General features: G+C 43.9%; 1 protein-coding gene across 1 annotated transcript in view; it reads left to right on the top strand.

Moving 5' to 3' along the window:
• Nucleotides 1-19,902, top strand: part of LOC143288596 (THO complex subunit 5-like) — a 32,417-nt gene extending 12,515 nt beyond the window's left edge. Inside the window, exons 9-18 of the mRNA XM_076597222.1 lie at nt 2,105-2,179; nt 3,744-3,796; nt 5,912-6,011; nt 6,949-7,060; nt 8,252-8,353; nt 12,189-12,445; nt 12,918-13,109; nt 14,919-15,034; nt 15,500-15,684; nt 16,536-19,902. Coding sequence (XP_076453337.1) covers nt 2,105-2,179; nt 3,744-3,796; nt 5,912-6,011; nt 6,949-7,060; nt 8,252-8,353; nt 12,189-12,445; nt 12,918-13,109; nt 14,919-15,034; nt 15,500-15,684; nt 16,536-16,599 — 1,256 coding nt within the window. The 3' untranslated portion in view covers nt 16,600-19,902. The remainder of the gene's footprint in view (nt 1-2,104; nt 2,180-3,743; nt 3,797-5,911; nt 6,012-6,948; nt 7,061-8,251; nt 8,354-12,188; nt 12,446-12,917; nt 13,110-14,918; nt 15,035-15,499; nt 15,685-16,535) is intronic.
• The last annotated feature ends 1,692 nt before the right edge of the window (nt 19,903-21,594 follow it).

The raw sequence follows: 21,594 nt of genomic DNA, 5'->3' as shown, positions 1-21,594 counted from the left end.
ATTGTAAATAACTGTTCAGGCATTTAAAATCAAGATGATAATTTTGTGCTGTATAAGGCTATTTCCATCTCCACATAATGAGGTCCATGAAAAAAAACAACAACAAAAAATGCGGCTAGAAATAATATGCCTGTTGTCAGACTATACCTGCTGAAGAAATTAAAACAGGCTCTAAGTTTATAAACACAAATCACAGCTCGTCTAGACATGTAAGCGAATCACAGTCCAAACGACAAATGTGGGTATAGGGACTAGGAGACAGCAACTGAGTTTAAAAAAAAAAGAGATGACAGCTGTGGACTAGCAGACAGTCTTCTTCTTCTTCTTCTTCTGCGTTCGTGGGCTGCAACTCCCACGTTCACTCGTATATACGCGAGTGGGCTTTTACGTGTATGACCGTTTTTACCCCGCCATGTAGGCAGCCATACTCCGCTTTTGGAGGTGTGCATGCTGGGTGTGTTCTTGTTTCCATAACCCACCGAACGCTGACATGGATTACAGGATCTTTAACGTGCGTATTTGATCTTCTGCTTGCGTATACACAGGAAGGGGGTTTAGGCACTGGCAGGTCTGCACATATGTTGACCTGGGAGATCAGAAGAATCTCCACCCTTTACCCACCAGGCACCTTCACCGTGATTCGAACCCGGGACCCTCAGATTGAAAGTCCAACGCTTTAACCATTCAGCTATTGCGCCCGTCACTAGCAGACAGTAACTGAGTTGGAAAAAAAGAGAAGAAAAAAAGAGATGACCACTCTGGACAAAGAGACTGAGTTAAAAAAAAGAAAAAGAAAAAAAAAAAAAAGGTGATGACACCTCTGGACAAGGAGAGTTGGAGAAAAAAGAAGTCCATCTTGAGTATGTGATGGATGTCTTCATAGCTATGAGTATGTGATCTCTTTGAATGCTTAAACATGTTTGTGTCTTTTAAGTGTATCTCTTACTAGAGAGAGGGAGGGAGACAGAGAGAGAGAGAGAGAGAGTGGATGGGCGACAGAAAGGCTTAAATATTTTTACACCACAGCTCACGCTAGAGCAACAACAAACCCAGACCAATGCAATCACTTGCCATACATGTTTAGAATGCATACAGCAGAACTACTAGAACATCAAAACCCTGGCAAATGTATACAGACATTGAACACACTTAAAACACACGCCTCAAGACACACTGGAGCAACTGCTGTGCTAGACGACAGAAAAATATGTAAGGATGTGATTAGGTAATGTGTGTGGAGGTGAAAGGGGTGTATGAAAGGTAAACATGAAAGTGTGGTAGGAGAAAAGGAAAGATGTGGTAAAAAAAAAAAAAAGAAAAAAAAAAGGAGGATGGAGGCCCAACCCCTGAAAAAAAAAGTGGAGTGATGGCCTAGAGGTAACGCGTCCTCCAAGGAAGTGAGAGAATCTGAGCGTGCTGGTTCGAATCACGGCTCAGCCATCGATATTTTCTCCCCCTCCACTAGACCTTGAGTGGTGGTCTGGACGCTAGTCATTCGGATGAGACGATAAACCGAGGTCCCGTGTGCTAGCATGCACTTAGCGCACGTAAAAGAACCCACGGCAACAAAAGGGTTGTCCCTGGCAAAATTCTGTAGAAAAATCCACTTCGATACGAAAAACAAATAAAACTGCACGCAGAAAAATATACAAAAAAATGGGTGGCGCTGTAGTGTAGTGACGCGCTCTCCCTGGGGAGAGCAGCCCGAATTTCACACAGAGAAATCTGTTGTGATAAAAAAAAAAGAAAAGAAAGAAGGAAAGAAATGCATCTTACATTTGTATTGTGAGCTACAGGACCACATGGCAGTTGTTTCTCTTGAGATGATAAAGTTGACCTGACTTTAACTCTCTCCATACGGACAGCGAAAGAGACGACGTTAACAGCGTTTCACCCCAGTTACCATCATCAAATTATTGCAAGCGGAAGGCTCTTATACTGAAAAAGTGAATGTTGACAAAGAATACCACAATTCTGATGACGGAAGCTAAAGGTTGGGTCATTCAGACACCCACTGGACATCCGAGGGGTTTGTGTAGAGGAGAAGAGAGGACTGGCCGTACTGAGGGAGTTAACTTTTTGTTTCTTGATGACTCCTTTGCAGACAAATTCCTCAAAGTGACGATTGAAGGGGACGTGAACGCTGCCAAGTCTTTTGACCTGGAGGTTCAGGAACCAGGTAAGTTCTGCTGGTTTGTGACGAGAGAGAGTCTGCAGGCTAACCAGAAAAATATGACTGTCTTGGTTGTTTAACATTCTGATTTTTTTAGGCAAGACGGTTTAATTTACGTTTGTATTTTATGGTGTTAGTTACCTTTTGCTGGTAATGAGAGTCTTAACTAGAAAAATCACCATCTTGGTTGTATACATCCTAACTTTTACACAAGATAATTAATCAATAAGTCTTATGTTATGCCGATTGTTACCTTCTGCTGACGATGAGAGTCTGCCAGCTAAACCAGAAAATTGATCATCTTGGTTTTATATATTCTGATACACAGATGGATAAGAATTCTGTGTGTCCTCTTCTCCCCTCTGTTCTCAGAACAAAGAGACATCCCCCAGAAATTCTGTGTGTTCTCTTTCTTCTCCCCTCTGTTCTCAGAACAAAGAGACATCCCCCAGTAATTCTGTGTGTCCTTTCTTCTCCCCTCTGTTCTCAAAACAAAGGCACATCCCAGGAAACAGAGTACGGCTGCTTAAATGACAGGGTAAAAATGGAAAAAATGGTCATACACGTGAACACTCACTCTCACATATGGATTAACGTGGAGTAGGAGCCCACGAATGCAGAAGAAATAGAAGACAGGAGACTCTCACATTAAACTGTTTCGAAAAACTGTTGTATTGGAATACCATAGAGTCAAAATGTAGTTTGTTTTGATTCATTTTAGTTGTAGATGTCCTTAAATTTCTAAGTTTCGTTTTGGAGGACCTTCAAAGGTTATCCTGCTTCCGTGGTACAACTTGGCAGCATGAAATCAATTTCATGATTTCACACTGACATTTTGAAGATAAGATAAGAATAACTTTATTATCTCCAACTGGAGAAATTTGGTCAGGTGCATTATCACAACATAGACAAGTAAACAACATGGGGACCATAACTGTAAAAGCCAACAACAGCCCCTACAAATATTACGAAGATACAAATGTAAAAAAAAAAAAAAAAAAAAAAAAAAAAAAAAAAAAAAAAATATCACATACATCGTTTCATACATACATCCACACACTGCAGGTAATAACTAGTATTCTTAATGTAAAAACAGAAAGAATTAAGAAACATTATTTGAGTATAATTATAAACATAGCCTACTATACTGCACATTGATTATAATAGACAGATAAGATAAGAATAAAGATGAATTGCGGAAAACCACAACCAGATAATCAGCACACACCCGCACTGCACCCCCCCACCCCCCACCACCCACCCCACACACGCGGATACCTTGATTAAACAAGAGTAATAAACATATGTTCTCAAATAAAAGCATTTCACATATTCACTTTTAAAAACATTGCAATTAATTATTACATCGTAATTATTAAACAGAAATATATTTAGAATATGGACGTTATATAATATATATTCTTATTGTGCTGTTAGTTACCCTTCGTTTATAATGAGAGTCTAACTAGAAAAGTGACTGGCTTGGTTGTTTACATTCTGTAGGCTCAGCCAATGGCCAGGGAAAGAGCATCTTTCTTATTACTAGCCCTGTGTGTGATCTGGTTTTCAGATGACGACACGGACAGCGATCAGGATGCTGAGGAACAAGAGAAGAGAAATTCGGTAACAGAAATTCTGTGTGTTCCTCTTTCTTCTCCCCTCTGTTCTCAGAACAAAGAGACATCCCCCAGAAATTCTGTGTTCTCTTTCTTCTCCCCTCTGTTCTCAGAACAAAGAGACATCCCCCAGAAATTCTCTGTGTTCCTCTTTCTTCTCCCCTCTGTTCTCAGAACAAAGAGACAGCCCCCAAAAATTCTGTGTGTTCTTCTTTCTTCTCCTCTCTGTTCTCAGAACAAAGAGACATCCCCCAGAAATTCTGTGTGTCCTCTTTCTTCTCCCCTTTGTTCTCAGAACAAAGAGACATCCCCCAGAAATTCTGTGTGTCTTTTCTTCTCCTCTCTGTTCTCAGAACAAAGAGACATCCCCCAGAAATTCTGTGTGTCCTCTTTCTTCTCCCCTTTGTTCTCAGAACAAAGAGACATCCCCCAGAAATTCTGTGGGTCCTTTCTTCTCCCCTCTGTTCTCAGAACAAAGAGACATCGCCCAGAAATTCTGTGTGTCCTCTTTCTTCTCCCCTTTGTTCTCAGAACAAAGAGACATCCCCCAGAAATTCTGTGTGTTCTCTTTCTTCTCCCCTCTGTTCTCAGAACAAAGAGACATCGCCCAGAAATTCTGTGTGTCCTCTTTCTTCTCCCCTCTGTTCTCAGAACAAAGAGACATCCCCCAGAAATTCTGTGTGTCCTCTTTCTTCTCCCCTTTGTTCTCAGAACAAAGAGACATCGCCCAGAAATTCTGTGTGTCCTCTTTCTTCTCCGCTTTGTTCTCAGAACAAAGAGACATCCCCCAGAAATTCTGTGTGTTCTCTTTCTTCTCCCCTCTGTTCTCAGAACAAAGAGACATCCCCCAGTAATTCTGTGTGTCCTTTCTTCTCCTCTTTGTTCTCAAAACAAAGACACATCCCACGAAACAGAGTACGGCTGCTTAAATGACAGGGTAAAAATGGAAAAAATGGTCATACACGTGAACGCTCACTCTCACATGTGGATTAACGTGGAGTAGGAGCCCACGAATGCAGAAGAAATAGAAGACAGGAGACTCTCACGTTAAAAAATGTTTCGAAAAACTGTTGTATTGGAATATCATAGAGTCAAAATGTTGTTTGTTTTGATTCATTTTAGTTGTAGATGTCCTTAAGTTTCTAAGTTTCGTTTTGGAGGACCTTCAAAGGTTATCCTGCTTCCGTGGTACAGCTTGGCAGCATGAAATCAATTTCATGATTTCACACTGACATTTTGGAAAACAGTGTCATGTTACAGAGAAGAAAAAGATGTCCCCCCCTTCCCTCAACACCCCTTTTCCCACCTCCACCCTCTCCATTGTTCTATATGTTGAAACAGGCACTTCCTTATGTTTGACCCTTTAACATCGTATTTTCTGCATCATTTATGCATAAGATAAGATAAGAATAACTTTATTATCTCCAACTGGAGAAATTTGGTCAGGTGCATTATCACAACATAGACAAGTAAACAACATGGGGACCATAACTGTAAAAGCCAACAACAGCCCCTACAAATGTTACGAAGATACAAATGTAAAAAATATCACATACATCGTTTCATACATACATCCACACACTGCAGGTAATAACTAGTATTCTTAATGTAAAAACAGAAAGAATTAAGAAACATTATTTGAATATAATTATAAACATAGCCTACTATACTGCATATTGATTATAATAGACAGATAAGATAAGAATAAAGATGAATTGCGGAAAACCACAACCAGATAATCAGCACACACCCGCACCCCCCCCCCCCCCCCACCCACCCCACACACGCGGATAACTTGATTAAACAAGAGTAATAAGCATATGTTCTCAAATAAAAGCATTTCACATATTCGCTTTTAAAAACATTGCAGTTAATTATTACATCGTAATTATTAAACAGAAATATATTTAGAATATGGACGTTAGCATTAGACATATTCCATTGTACATTCATCCTGCATATTGCACATTATTCTTCCTACATATTGCACATTCATTATAACCAACATAAGCACCTGCTTGTACGTACATATATCTGTGCAGTCAAACGCAGCATGCACAACTCACTGTTATGCTTTAGCGTTTGATGCAGGGACTTGACTGCAGATTTTGTGTTGTACCAGAAGCGAAGACGGAAAACAGTGGAATCCCGGCTGAAGGAGAAGCAGCAGAGGGTTATTCGCAAGCACCCGCTGTCAGTCATTCTGGAAATCACAGGGAAGGGTGAGTCATTAGTTTGATTACTTTTGTTTCCTTCATTTGATTTGCTGATTTTAAAGCGGTGTCTGTACTGAACAAAATTGTTGCAAACACAAAACATGCAGTATTCTTCTTTTTCTTCTTCTTCTGCGTTCGTGGGCTGCAACTCCCACGTTCACTCGTATATACGCGAGTGGGCTTTTACGTGTTTGACTGTTTTTAACCCGCCATGTAGGCATCCATACTCCGCTTTCGGGGGTGTGTGCATGCTGGGTATGTTCTTGTTTCCATAACCCACTGAACGCTGACATGGATTACAGGATCTTAAATGTGCATATTTCATCTTCTGCTTGCGTATACACACGAAGGGGGTTCAGGCACTGGCAGGTCTGCACATATGTTGACCTGGGAGATCGTAAAAATCTCCACCCTTTACCCACCAGGCGCCGTCACCGTGATTCGAACCGGGTACCCTCAGATTGACAGTCCAACGCTTTAACCATTCGGCTATCGCGCCCGTCGAAGCATGCGGTATGACTTGCTTATCTCACAAGAGCATGCACACACTGATGCTGCCATCGTCGTAACTGTTGCGGTCAGTTCAGTGACGACGACATACGCGGTGATGTTGGTGAGACGGTTGATCAGACTGTGTGTTCAGACACGCTTGCATGTCAGGCACAATAGCTGACTGGGTAGAGCTTTGGACTTTAAATCTGAGGGTTCCTGGATCGATCCTGTGTAGAAGTATAGAAACAAATTAGCATTACTTGTATGTAAAGTGTTTTTAAGCATGCCAAAACAAAAAACCAACAACAACAACAACAAAAAAATCAGTATCACTTGCATATAGAATGCATCTTTTTAGTTTTTAATGTCCATTGAAATACTTGAACTGATAGTTCTTTAATGTCAGTGAAAATACATACTCCTACTTAAACTAATATGTTTTTTGTTTCAGATGGCAGCGTCCTTCTTTTGACCTTCTGGTTCCTGCCCATTCTGCATATCATTACTGTAGGGGTCAAGGTCGTTGCTAGCAAAGACGTCTCCACCAATTCCATCACAGGGGGGTGGGTTTCCCATGTGTTTCATTATCATTTTGAAAATAGTGAGCTGTTTAGTGTTCAGGGTGTCTGTATCTCTGATGAAAGGTTGCTGTATTATGCGTTAATATAACATGTGATTCTTTTAATCCCCTGCTGGGTAGTTTTAGTTTATCCTCCTTGCAGGAGGAGGTAGGTGGCAGAACGTTTTAAGACACTCAACTGCCAATACTAGGGTCCAGGAAGGTCTGGGTTTGAATCCCTGGTCACCCCCGAAAGCGGAGTATGGCTGCCTACATGGCGGGGTAAAAACGTTCATACACGTAAAAAGCCCACTCACGTATATACGAGCGCACGTGGGAGTTGAAGCCCACGAACGCAGAAGAAGAAGAAGAATCCCTGGTCTCTCGCCTTTTCTCCAAAAATTTGACTGGAAGATCTTCTTCTTCTTCTTCTTCTTCTTCTGCGCTTGTGGGCTTCAACTCCCACGTTCACTTGTATATACGCGAGTGGGCTTTTTACGTGTATGACCGTTTTTACCCCGCCATATAGGCAGCCATACTCCGGTTTTGGTGGTGTGCATGCTGGGTATGTTCTTGTTTCCATAACCCACTGAACGCTGACATGGATTACAGGATCTTTAACGTGCGTATTTGATCTTCTGCTTGCTTCTACACACGAAGGGGGTTGAGGCACTGGCAGGTCTGCACATATGTTGACCTGGGAGATCGTAAAAATCTCCACCCTTTACCCACCAGGCACCGTCACCGTGATTTGAACCCCGGGACCCTCAGATCGAAAGTCCAATGCTTTAACCATTCGGCTATGGCGCCCATCTGACTGTAAGATCAAAATGAGTGTCAAGTCATTCGGATGAGACGATAAACCGAGGTCCCATATGCTGCACACACACACTTGGTGCACTGAAAAAGAACCCATGGCAAGGAGAGTGTTGTCCTCAGGCAAAACTGTGCAGAAGAAATCCACTATGATATGCACTCAAGGCCTGACTAGGTGTGTGGGTGATGTTGCTGGTCAGGCATCTGCCGAGCAGATGAGGTGTAGCACATATGGGTTTATATGTCATACATTGCCGTGTAATACTGTGTCAGTACAGTACAATACAGCACTGATGTGGTCGGCCGGTAGTCCACTGGATAACCCAAGACACAGCGTGAATCGATGGCAGATTGAACCGGGGTGATGTTTTGTTTTCAGGGACTTGCTGTCGGCCCACTCGGTGCTGGACGAACTGTATCCTGGCGACCATGGGGAGACCACCCCCAGTCCTGCCAACCAGTATGAGCTGGGCCGCTACGGGTGAGTGCTGCTTCTGTCCCCTTGATTTTTGGGGGAGTTGGGGGGGGGAAGGAGGCAGATGTGGTGGTGGGGGTGGGGGGTGTTGGTGTACTGCCTCATCATCTGCATCGTCACAGCGATATTGCTCCCACCATGTTTTGTCCCGACCCGCTTGCTCTTATACGCCCTGGGCACGCTCTCTGCTCCAGTCTCGGTGCGCTGGCAGTTTGAAATTCTTTGTGTCCTCCTTCTTCTCCCCTCTGTTCTCAGAACAAAGACACGTCCCTCAAAACAGAGTATGGCTGCCTAAATTGTGTTTTGTATTATTTTATTTTGTATTTTTATTTCTTTTTATCACAACAGATTTCTCTGTGTGAAATTCGGGCTGCTCTCCCCAGGGTGTTCGGTTGTCTGTGTGTGTGTGTGTGTGTGGTAAACTTTAACATTGACATTTTCTCTGCAACTACTTTGTCAGTTGACACCAAATTTGGCATAAAAATAGGAAAAATCCAGTTCTTTCCAGTCATCTTGTTTAAAACAATATTGCGCTTCTGGGATTGGCACAAAAAAATAAAGAATGAAGCCTAATTATATGCAAACTGCATTTACTGTTATATTTATATTTTTTGTATTCTCTAAACTTGGCACTTTGATCTGATATTCTGACCCAACAGCTAGAGCAGTCATTATTATCATTTTTTGTTCAAACAGGAACTTCTTTTGCTGAGCATGGAATTTTTATTTATTTTGCAAACGTTTTGGTGCAGAGGGGGAAAAAGGGGAAATTACTCTGTAATGCTAGTTTTATTTGTTTTTCCTATCGAAGTGGATTTTTCAACAGAATTTTGCCAGGAACAACCGTTTTGTTGCCGTGGGTTCTTTTACGTGCGCTAATTGCATGCTGCACACGGGACCTCGGTTTATCGTCTCATCCGAATGACTTGTGGAGTAAGAATGGAAAAAAAAATGGTCATACATGCAAATGCCCACTCTCTCACATGCAGCCCACGAATGCAGAAGAAATAGAAGACAGGCTTTTGAAAAAATGCTGTATTGGCATACCATAGAGTGAGAAGGAGAGGAGGAGGCAGGTTAGGGAGGGGGGTGAGGGGTGGGTATGGAGGGGTGTACTGCCTCATCATCTGCATCGTCACAGCGGCATTGCTCTGGCCCTTTTTTTTTTTTTTTTTGCTGCCCCGTCATCTGCACCGTTTCAGTGGCATTACTCCCACGCCGCTCATTTAGATTCCCCCCATACAGCTCTGGCCCAGTTTTGTTGTGCTGGCAGTCTGCAGGGGCTTTGACTCTTTGTAAGATAGAGTTTCACAGATGTATGGGACAGCGATAAGTTAAATGATGGCGGCTGAGTGTGTAAAAAAACCCCAAAAAAAACCACCAAAAAATACAAATGCAAAAGTTTTTTGTTGTTGTTGTGAAAAACTGTTGGTTGTAAAGTAAGACTCACTTTTTGATAAGAGGCGTCCTGTCGTTTCAGACCGTAGGTCTGTCTTCTGGGAGTGTGTTAGCTGGAAGTAGATGTACTATATTATCAGCGTTAAAGTAGTATATCAGATGAATTGTATCATTAGCGTTCATTTCTATGGTGGCCAGTATGTGGGGATGGTGGGGCAGCTCTACATGTGACATTGTTGAATCAGTGTTGGTTTCCATGGTGACCAGGATGGGGGAGTTAAGGACGGGCCTACATGTAACATTGTTGTATCAGTGTTGGTTTCTATGGTGACCAGGATGGGGGAGTTTGGGATAGCCCTTCATGTAACATTGTTGTATCAGTGTTGGTTTCTATGGTGACCAGGATGGGGGAGTTTGGGACAGCCCTACATGTAACATTGTTGTATCAGTGTTGGTTTCTGTGGTGACCAGGATGGGGGAGTTTGGGACAGCCCTACATGTAACATTGTTGTATCAGTGTTGGTTTCTATGGTGACCAGGATGGGGGAGTTTGGGACAGCCCTACATGTAACATTGTTGAATCAATGTTGGTTTCTATGGTGACCAGGATGGGGGAGTTTGGGACAGCCCTACATGTAGCATTGTTGTATCAGTGTTGGTTTCTATGGTGACCAGGATGGGGGAGTTTGGGACGGCCCTACATGTAACATTGTTAAATCAGTGTTGGTTTCTATGGTGACCAGGATGGGGGAGTTTGGGACGGCCCTACATGTAACATTGTTGTATCAGTGTTGGTTTCTATGGTGACCAGGATGGGGGAGTTTGGGACAGCCCTACATGTAACATTGTTGAATCAATGTTGGTTTCTATGGTGACCAGAATGGGGGAGTTTGGGACAGCCCTACATGTAACATTGTTGTATCAGTGTTGGTTTCTATGGTGACCAGGATGGGGGAGTTTGGGACGGCCCTACATGTAACATTGTTAAATCAGTGTTGGTTTCTATGGTGACCAGGATGGGGGAGTTTGGGATGGCCCTTCATGTAACATTGTTAAATCAGTGTTGGTTTCTATGGTGACCAGGATGGGGGAGTTTGGGATGGCCCTTCATGTAACATTGTTGTATCAGTGTTGGTTGCTGTGGTGACCAGGATGGGGGAGTTTGGGATGGCCCTTCATATAACATTGTTGTATCAGTGTTGGTTGCTGTGGTGACCAGGATGGGGGAGTTTGGGACGGCCCTACATGTAACATTGTTGAATCAGTGTTGGTTTCTATGGTGACCAGGATGGGGGAGTTTGGGACAGCCCTACATGTAACATTGTTGAATCAATGTTGGTTTCTATGGTGACCAGGATGGGGGAGTTTGGGACGGCCCTACATGTAACATTGTTGTATCAGTGTTGGTTTCTATGGTGACCAGGATGGGGGAGTTTGGGACAGCCATACATGTAACATTGTTGAATCAATGTTGGTTTCTATGGTGACCAGGATGGGGGAGTTTGGGACAGCCCTACATGTAACATTGTTGTATCAGTGTTGGTTTCTATGGTGACCAGGAGGGGGGAGTTTGGGACGGCCCTTCATGTAACATTGTTGTATCAGTGTTGGTTGCTGTGGTGACCAGGATGGGGGAGTTTGGGATAGCCCTTCATGTAACATTGTTGTATCAGTGTTGGTTTCTATGGTGACCAGGATGGGGGAGTTTGGGATAGCCCTTCATGTAACATTGTTGTATCAGTGTTGGTTTCTGTGGTGACCAGGATGGGGGAGTTTGGGACGGCCGTACATGTAACATTGTTAAATCAGTGTTGGTTTCTATGGTGACCAGGATGGGGGAGTTTGGGACGGCCCTTCATGTAACATTGTTGTATCAGTGTTGGTTTCTATGGTGACCAGGATGGGGGAGTTTGGGACGGCCCTACATGTAACATTGTTGTATCAGTGTTGGTTTCTATGGTGACCAGGATGGGGGAGTTTGGGACGGCCCTTCATGTAACATTGTTGTATCAGTGTTGGTTTCTATGGTGACCAGGATGGGGGAGTTTGGGATGGCCCTTCATGTAACATTGTTGTATCAGTGTTGGTTTCTATGGTGACCAGGATGGGGGAGTTTGGGACGGCCCTTCATGTAACATTGTTGTATCAGTGTTGGTTGCTGTGGTGACCAGGATGGGGGAGTTTGGGACGGCCCTTCATGTAACATTGTTGTATCAGTGTTGGTTGCTGTGGTGACCAGGATGGGGGAGTTTGGGATGGCCCTTCATGTAACATTGTTGTATCAGTGTTGGTTTCTATGGTGACCAGGATGGGGGAGTTTGGGACGGCCCTACATGTAACATTGTTGTATCAGTGTTGGTTTCTGTGGTGACCAGGATGGGGGAGTTTGGGACGGCCCTTCATGTAACATTGTTGTATCAGTGTTGGTTGCTGTGGTGACCAGGATGGGGGAGTTTGGCCAGTACGTGGGGATGGTGGGGCGGCCCTACATGTGGGCCCAGTGGCTCGGGGGACTGCAGTTCCTCAGCACGGCCGACAGTGACGGGGGGGGCGCCTCAACCTCTGGGGCCGGTGGCGGTTGCTGCGTCAGCGTGCGGGCCAGGACCTCAGTCAGCGCCACCTACATGCAGCAGACGATCAAGCGTCTCCGCCAGCGCCTCAAGTCCCGACTGGGGCTCCTGCGGCAGCTGGTTTCTTTGGGTGAGAGGTTTTGTTCAGCTTTGTGTGTGTGTGTGTGCGCTTGTGTGTGTGTGTTTGTGTGTGCGCTTTGTGTGTGTGTGTGTGCGCGCTTGTGTATGTGTGTGTGCTTGTGGGTTGGTGTTTAAACACGCATGCACACATGTGTGGGTTTGTGTGTATGTGGGTGTGTGTTGTGCCTTTTTCCTGCGATTATTCATATATCTGCTGTTTGTAGTTTAGTATTGTATTGGTCGATGCAGATTTTATTTTCCACTTCTGTGTCTTTATGTGCTCTTGTGTGGTATAATTCACTGTTCTATATGTAGAGCCCATCTATTTGGAGTTTGTGCCATTTTAGTACAATATATTATTGTTATTATTACACACACACGCGCACACACACGCACACACAAAAAGGAAACATCGCTGCCTTTTCAGCACCCAGCCATCTCAAAAGCAACCTGCTTATTATCGTTATCATTTTCTCACACAGAGCAAGGAATCGTACCCCTTAGCGGGCCCCTGGTGAAGAAGTTCCCCGCCAAGGTCGTGTCCCGCCTGTTGTCGTGGAAACGGGTGACCTACAGTGACCTTGAGGTGCTGCCGCACGCCCGGCGCCTGATAGACAACGGCTTTGTGAGCCGCAACGACCTGCTGTTCTGTGCAGTTCTGGAGAGGGGCTCAGGTGAGAAAGAGAAGGAAGGAGAGAGAGAGAGAGAAAATATATTTTGGTGTCATATACTGTACCATGTCAAACTGATGCAAACTAGGCCTATCGGTTTGCTCTGCTAGGCCAAATTTCGCGAGGCTAACAGTAAAAAGACGAGCAGTCTTGCCCGGTCCGCTCTTAGCCAATCAAATGCCTCTAAAAGCTATAAGCGCTGAATCATTCCTTTGGCCAAGGCTCTTTATGCCATCTTGCCAGGTTTATGCTCTGTCTTGTCTTACGCTTTTTTTTTTTTGCTATTAAGCGTATTCATTTGGCCTTATTTTGCTGCATGCGGCTTGTCTGTATTGTATTCTTACATTCTGTGTACTCGATTCGACTCGGCCCCTCGATTCGTTCGTTTTTCTCTAAGTCGATCCTGTCTTTCCTTTCTCTGTTGGGGGTTGGGATTTTCGCTCCATATGGGCTGGGCTCCACCGAGGTGAAATGCTCACTGCCTGTGGAGAGCAGCCGGAATTTCACACAGGGAAATCTGTTGTGACCAAAAAATTAGCAGAACAGTACAATGCTGTGCAGTGCAATGCAACACAGTGCAACTCAGTGCAACTCAACTCGACTCAACACAAAGCAACTCATCTCAGCTTAACTCGGCTCAAGTCAACTCAGTACTTTACAATACAAATGTGTGTGTGTGTGTGTGTAAGTGTGTGTGTGTGTGTTTTAGTCATTTCCCTTCTACATATTTTTTCTTTTTACTTTTTTTTTTATGTATTTACTTTGTCTAATTATTCTGTTTCATTTTTATGTTAGTGTTTTGCACAAACGTAGTATAGACCTGATTAGGTTGTTGGGTTTGTGAAAAGTGAAAATATGCTGCTGCTGCTGCTTTTTTTTGTTGTTGTTTTTGTTTTGATGATACAGTAGATGTGTAGCGTATATGGCTCTGTCTACATGCTCTGACAACCTTCTTGAAACTGAAGCTGAAACTCTGTGAGTGTGTTTGTGTGGCTGGATCATATGCATTATTTCATATTGTATTTTCAGGTTTACTAGCTTACAGTTCTTTGCATCCTTTGTGTTTAGTCATATTTGTTGTATATTTGTTCCATTCTTTTCTCATCTTTTCTTTTCTTTCTTATTTCAAAGGCCAGCTAAGTAGTCTGTGATGCAGAAAATTATGGACTTTGGTGGAGGCAAGGGGAAGTGTGTTATTGTGTGAATTTGACGTCATCCCTGAATTGACTGTCTCCAATTACTTAACGGCCGGCTTGACTTGTTACAGTTTTGAGAGATGACTGGATTATGGTGCTAGCAGACGTATGGTTACGATCTCAACAGTTTGATTTGTTACAGTCGCGAGTAATAAGTGGATTATTGTGCTAGCAGAAGTGTGGTTACAATCTCAAAAGCTTGACTTGTTACATTCGTTAGTAACAAGTGGATTATTGTGCTAGCAGAAGTGTGGTTACGATCTCAACAGCTTGACTTGTTAGAGCTGTGATTAATGACTGGATTAAGGTGTGGTTACGATCTCAACAGCTTGTCTTGTTACAGTCATGATTACCAACTGGATTAAGGTGCTAGCAGAAGTGTGGTTACAATCTCAACAGCTTGACTTGTTACAGTCGTGAGAAATAACTGGATTATTGTGCTAGCAGAAGTGTGGTTACGATTGCAGCAAACATGAGGTTTCACAGACGTGAAAGCACACACACAAAAGTGTCTGAAGAAGAGAGACAACCCTCCTCCTCCTCTCCCCCACCCCCAGTGTACAGCATATGTGTGTCAGTGTGCAGCCAAGTTCAACGCGCGTGTGTGTGTGTGCAGCCAAGTTAACGGCCCATGTGGTGGTGAGCGTGGACTACCCAGAGGTTGCCCCTCTCTTCCTCACCAGCATCGCCTGGCAGTCGCTGAGGACGGCTCTCACTGACAACCATGTCAAGGTGGGTTGTGTAGGGGTGTTTGGACAGTGTATCATGTCAAGGTGGGTTGTTTGGTGGTGTTTGGACTGTGTATCATGTCATGGTGGGTTGTTTGGTGGTGTTTGGACTGTGTATCATGTCATGGTGGGTTGTGTAGGGGTGTTTGGACTGTGTATCATGTCAAGGTGGGTTGTGGGGGGGTGTTTGGACTGTGTATCATGTCAAGGTGGGTTTAATGTGCGTGTTTGGTCTTCTGCTTGCATACACACACGAAGGAGGTTCAGGCACTAGCAGGTCTGCGCATATGTTGACCTGGGAGATCGGAAAAATCTCCACCCTTTACCCACCAGGCGCCGTCACCAAGATTCGAAACCTGGACCCTCAGATTGATAGTCCAACGCTGTGACCACTCGGCTGTTGCGTCTGTCGTTCCTACAAACACCTGACGGGGGTTGTTGGCCTCTGTGTGTGTGTGTGTGTGTGCAGGAGCTGGAGGAGGAGGTGAACCTTCACCACGGGGAGCTGGTGGAGGATCGGGGCCAGGACCAGCTGCTGGCCGCCCAGCTGGTGCGCCTCCTGGTGGACTTTGACGTCTACCTGGAGACGGAGGTGCTGGACGTGTCCGCCCCTGTAGAGATCCCCAAGGAGAAGGTCATCCCCCGCGTCTACAGGTCAGACACGTGGTGGTGGTGTATTGTATTGTATTGTATTGTGTTACTCTTTTTTTGTCACAACAGATTTCTCTGTGTGAAAACCAGGCTGCTCTCCCCAGGAAGAGCATATTGCTACACTGACAGCACCACCCTTTCTTTTTCTTTTTTTTTGTGTATTTTTTCCTGCGTGGTGGTGGTGGGTGGGTTGTGGTGATGGTGAGGAGAGGATGATGGTGTTGATGATGATGATGACGATGATGATGATGATGGTGGTAATGTAGTAATGATGATGATGATGGTGAGCATTTGTATTTCTCTTTTTTGTCACAACAGATTTCTCTGTGTGAAATTCGGGCTGCTCTCCCCAGGGAGAGCATGTCGCTACATTGAGAGCGCCACCTTTTCTTTGTTGTTGTATTTTTTTCCTGCCTACAGTTTTTCTTATTGAAGTGGATTTTTCTACAGAATTTTGCCAGAGACAACCCTTTTGTTGCTGTGGGTTCTTTGACGTGCTCTAAGTGCATGCTGCACACGGAACCTCAGTTTATTGTCTCATCAGTATGACTGAGTGTATTGTTTTTACGCTGTGCACTGCCATTCACCCCATTCACATGCAGTCGTTGCTCCAGTAAATGCCAACCCACAGTGAGCCTCAGACACACGCACCCATGAGCAGAAAAAAGCTGAAACTGACAGTGGAGGGGTGTAAAAAAAAAAAAGCATCACAAAAATGCCTCACATGCCTCACAGATTAGCTTTTAGCTGTGATTCTTATAGAGGGCGTGTTGGATGGCTGGTTCCAAAGACCAACAGGCAGTGAATTCCAGGCAGTTTTTTTATTTTATTTGATTTTGTTTTTGTTTTTCCAGAGGACCTGGTCGCAGCAAGCCTTACAAGTATGTGCCAGAGCTGGGAGTGTTCACGCAGAGGTAGTCGACGTTTGTGGGGGCTGACAGAGAGGACGGGTCACTCCTTGGGGTGCACACATGCAGGTGGGGGGGGGGGGGGGGGGTCACCTCACTTCACTGGCAGCCTGAAGATGGTCATGTCGTCCGTCTTCTTCCCTTCTTCTGACCACAGCGTTGTCGTCGTCGTCTGTCATCGTCATCGCCGTCAGGCGTTCTGGGCTCTTGATTCATACCCTCCTTGGCATAGGTGTGCAGCGTAGATGTGTGTACATGCAGGGACACGTGTGTGTGTGGACATGCACACAGACACACAGGCACAGGCACGCACACACACACACACATACACATTCATTCTCTTCCTGTCTCTCTCTCTCTCTTTTTCACACACATGTAAGTTGCACATGAGTAAGTTAAGACTAGTTGCGGAAGGGAAAAGTGTGTGCTTAATGTGCTCACTTTTTCCTTTGTGAACGGCTGCGTTTGCAGTCCAGCTCAGTTCATTTTTTTTTCAGCTGTGAGCAAAAACCACCAACTGTTAAGTTCAACAATGTAATTCAAAGCAATTGTAATATGATGCGAGTTGCTTTTAGCAACACCATCCAACTGTAAAGTTAAACAGTACAGTTCAAAGCATTTGTAAGTTAGTGCAAGTTGTAGAGTTTAGTGTTTGCTTGTTTGTATTGAAAGTTTCAGTTCAGCATTTCGCTTTGTGTTGAAAATTTGTGAATAGACCGGACACTGATTACAGTGAGGATGTTTCAAAGACGGAAAGGCAGAGGATATGGGAAGTGTTACTGACTTTAACCCTTTCACTGCAGGTGGAGGACCCCTGTCACTGAAGGATGACCAGATCATGGGTCTGTTATCCATGAACCTACTGCTCTTAATTAATGTTCGGTGGTAGGGTAGGCCATATTTTCTATACATCACAGAGGGAATCCCCAGCTGTTCTCAGACACCATATTTTCTGTGTTTATAGCACAGTGGAATTTTGCTCTCTAAATAGACTGGCGGTGAAAGAGTTAAGCCCATTTGATTTTGGACGCCCACCTCCCTCTTCACTGCTCTCAGAAGCTGAGTCACTATCAGTACCTTTTTGCTGGTAGCTTTCTTCACTGCAGATACTTTATTCAACGTCTTCATCATTCTCGTCGATGTCAAAACCTTCAGTTTGAAGCATTTCAATCACTTCAGCAGGGATAAAAGCCGCTGTCGTGATCTAGTTTGCTCCAAAAATTTCCACTTGCATCACCTGCGATGCCATTTTCAATACATATGCAGATTAGCTTGTCGTGGGGGGTCCTGAACTGGCTGGCTCGCTGTGGAGTGTGTTGTTAGGGAATCTCATGAAGAAACTTTCCATTCGACCCTTGACCCATTCGCAATGCCCGGTGTAGCTGCGATTGTTGTGCTGTCCCAGGAGGAATACGTGGAAAAAATTTTAATTGTCGAAACCGCTTTAGCGTTACATCATCCGGAACGCTACTTTACGTCAGGAACGCTATAGCGTTCCATCGTCCGGAGTGAGTTAAGGTTCAAGGTCCCATGTTGTTTTTACGGCTGCAGGGGCAGTGATTTCATTTCCACCGTGTCTGGAGATCAGCACAGGAAGACGGGGCCCAGTCCTCTCCTCTCCTGCTGTTTTAAATAACCTTCTCTAACCAGCCAAAGTCAGGTACCTGTTCACACCTGGCTGGAGTGAGGAAAGCCACAGTGAACTGAAAGTCACAGTATACCAAGGACACGACTCCAGTACCAGTCCGAAACGAAGCCTCAAACCATGGTGAACACTGGATGAGAAGTCCAAAGCCTGATTGATTTTGCCGTTGTGAGCGCCCCTGTACAAGGAGTGTTTTGTGACAAGCACAGATATGTTGAGCAGGTATTAAGTGTTTAGCCATTTGGACAGCTGTGCTGAGACTTTCATTGTAACGTAAGTGACGGCATCTTGCAGGGATCACTGTGTTTTAGTGTTGGAGGAATGATTATTTGGAAGGGGAAAAAAAAGAAAAGAAAAACATGTTATAAACCAGTTCTGAAAGTTTCATTTTCTTACACAGTATTTTGTATTTTTTGTCATTTTTTTCCAAACTCTTAAAAATGGGCCGTCTGTGGGGAAAAGCAAGGGAGAAAACTTGTCGTCCCGAGTGAGTTAATGGGGCGTGGGAAGGACAGGGTTCACCAGAATTGTTCACAGCTCCTCTGCTCCAAGCTGTTTATTCCTGTTTCCCATGAAATGATAACAGCTGTGTTGAAATATGGAACATATTTGTTTGTGATTAGAGAAGTGGCTGGTGGTTATACAAAGGTTTTGGCGAAAAGCGTTCACTTAGCATGGCTCTTGTCAGTCTTTAAAGGATCTTGTTTTGTTTTTGTGAAATCCATAGGTTGCTTGCAGCGCATGGTTTATGAAAGTAATTGTTGTACACAGTCTAGCGTCTGTTGATGTGTTTGATGCTGGAGGCATGTTTTTTACAGCATGATAATTCCAGGTAAGGGTTTTTTTTTTTTTGTTTTTTTTTTTGTGCTAAATAACACCAACACAGTCCCCAGTCTGACTCTGAAAACGAAAAGAGGGTGCCTAAACAGCAGGTGTTAGAAACAGAAAACGGTAGAAACAATGAAGGAATGATGAGAAAAAGAACATACATATATATACATTTTGAAGCTCACTTTCAAGGAGGAAGGAATTAGGAAATGACAACTAATGTGTTCATATGGAAGTCTCAGCCCACAACTACAGAGTTAACAGAATAAAAGTCATCGTCAGTATGATTCATTGGGGTTTTTTTTGTGTGTGTTTTTTTGAGGTTGTGGGGGGGGGGAGGGGGGGGTTGTTGTTTTTTTTTCATTCTGTACAGGTAAATGGGGTTTCTTCAAAAACGAAGTGTGTGCAAAAAGTTCACTTTGCTAAGCTTGACACTTGTGTGTATCACATTCATGTCTGTGGGGAGGTGGGGGGTTCTTTGTCACATGTGTTATAACATTTTCACATTTTGTGTGTATCATGATGATGATCGTCATTGAGTGACTGGCTATGAATTACGTCACTCTGTTTCGTCACAGCTGTAAGGTAATTAAATGTAGGTTTTACCACTGATAAAATACAGAAAAGAAAATTCAGATTCAACTTTGTATTTTTCAGATTGTCACAATGTGATGTTTTATGCAAGAAGAATCGTCATCCCTTTTTGTGACCTGTTGTTGTGTAAATGTAGATATGTTTTTAATGAAATGTGACATGTTCAGGGAAAAAAAACAGAAAGAATGTGTCGGAGAAGCAATTTGATGACAGTTTTGTCTTTTATGCTTCTTTGAATGAAAAGTTACGGTGAACATGTTTGGCTTTTCTGTTCCGTTAGGACGCAAGCATGCACACACACACACAGACATGAGCATGCACTCACACACACGTGCGCACACATGCACATACACTCTGTATCTCTCTCACTCACTTTCTTACACACACACACGGATACACAACATGCACACACTCGTGCACAGCATGTACGCACACATATACAGATGCAAAGATTCTGTCTCTGTTATGATACACACAGCCACATGCACCCACCCACACACACTTTCACTCATTCACACACATGCACACAGAGAACGTTTTCCCAGTGTTTCACACAAAGCAAGAAAAAGAGACCAGTCACAGACACACACACACACACACACACACACACACACACACTCACTCAATTCACAAACATGCACACAGATAGAGATAGTCCTCTCCTCCCACCGGGCTACAGTGAGGAGAATGGGAGTAAAGAACGTTTCCCAATGTTACACACAAAGCAAGAAAAAGAGACAAGACACACACTCACACACACATGCACACGCACTAACACACACACACACAGCCAAGTCAGTGCAATGGTTTCAAACAAAGAATGCACAGAGCAAAAAAAAAAAAAAAAAAAAAAGACCACAAACCATCATAGTTATACAGTTAAACACAGCATCCAAATGACAAGATTTATTATAATGAAGCCAAAGAAGTCTTTATTTTATTTTTTTATATTATAAAAAAACAACAACAGCCAAACCCTTGGATGAAGATGGATAGAATAAACATAGGCATAAGATACTGCATGGATAGAACATTTAACTCAACAACGCGGTGTAATATTTTACTAAACAACACAGTCTATAAAAAGTCACACACAGACTAACTGCGCACAAACTCGTAAAAAACGAAAGCGCAGAGGCAAGCGAAATCAGTGTGCAAACACGGGACATACACCACACGAACATGAAACGGTATTCCATACCAGACATGATGGGCTCAATAGCCGAGTGGTTAAAGCGTTGGACTTTTAATTTGAGGGTCCCGGGTTCGAATCTCGGTAAGGGCGCCTGGTGGGTGAAGGGTGGAGATTTTACCGATCTACCAGGCCAACATATGTGCAGACCTGCTAGTGCCTGAACCCCCGTCGTGTGTATACGCAAGCAGAATATCAAATACGCACGTTAAAGATCCTGTAATCCATGTCAGCTTTCGGTGGGTTGTGGAAACAAGAACATACCCAGCATGCACATCCCCGAACACGGAGTATGGATGCCTACGTGGCAGGGTAAAAACGGTCATACACGTAAAAGCCCGTTCGTGTACATGTATACGAGTAAACATGTGAGTTGTAGCCCACGAACGAAGAAGAAGGAGAATATACCAGACATGTAATACCAACAAGCAACACCACACGAACACACATGGTTGTATAATCAACTGAATAAGCTAGCATTTCTCCCCCTCCTCTCTCTCTCTTTCACACACAGACGTGCACGCGCGCACATGCACACACACTCACACACACACACACACACACACACACACACAGGTATGAAAATGTGGTGTAAGAAGAATAAGATACTTGACATTATAATTTTCATAAACTTAGCTAGTTTGAAACGATAATCTTTTCACCCAGATCGCAGAGTATGCTTGCGAATGATGAATTTTCACATCAGTCTGATTCATACACACGAACGTTCGCCCTTGCACGAGCAC

Source organism: Babylonia areolata, chromosome 12 (genome assembly GCF_041734735.1).
Source record: "Babylonia areolata isolate BAREFJ2019XMU chromosome 12, ASM4173473v1, whole genome shotgun sequence".
Classification (NCBI taxonomy): domain Eukaryota; kingdom Metazoa; phylum Mollusca; class Gastropoda; order Neogastropoda; family Buccinidae; genus Babylonia; species Babylonia areolata.
Note: the sequence above shows the minus strand (reverse complement) of the source record. Positions and strands in the feature narration are given on the sequence as shown.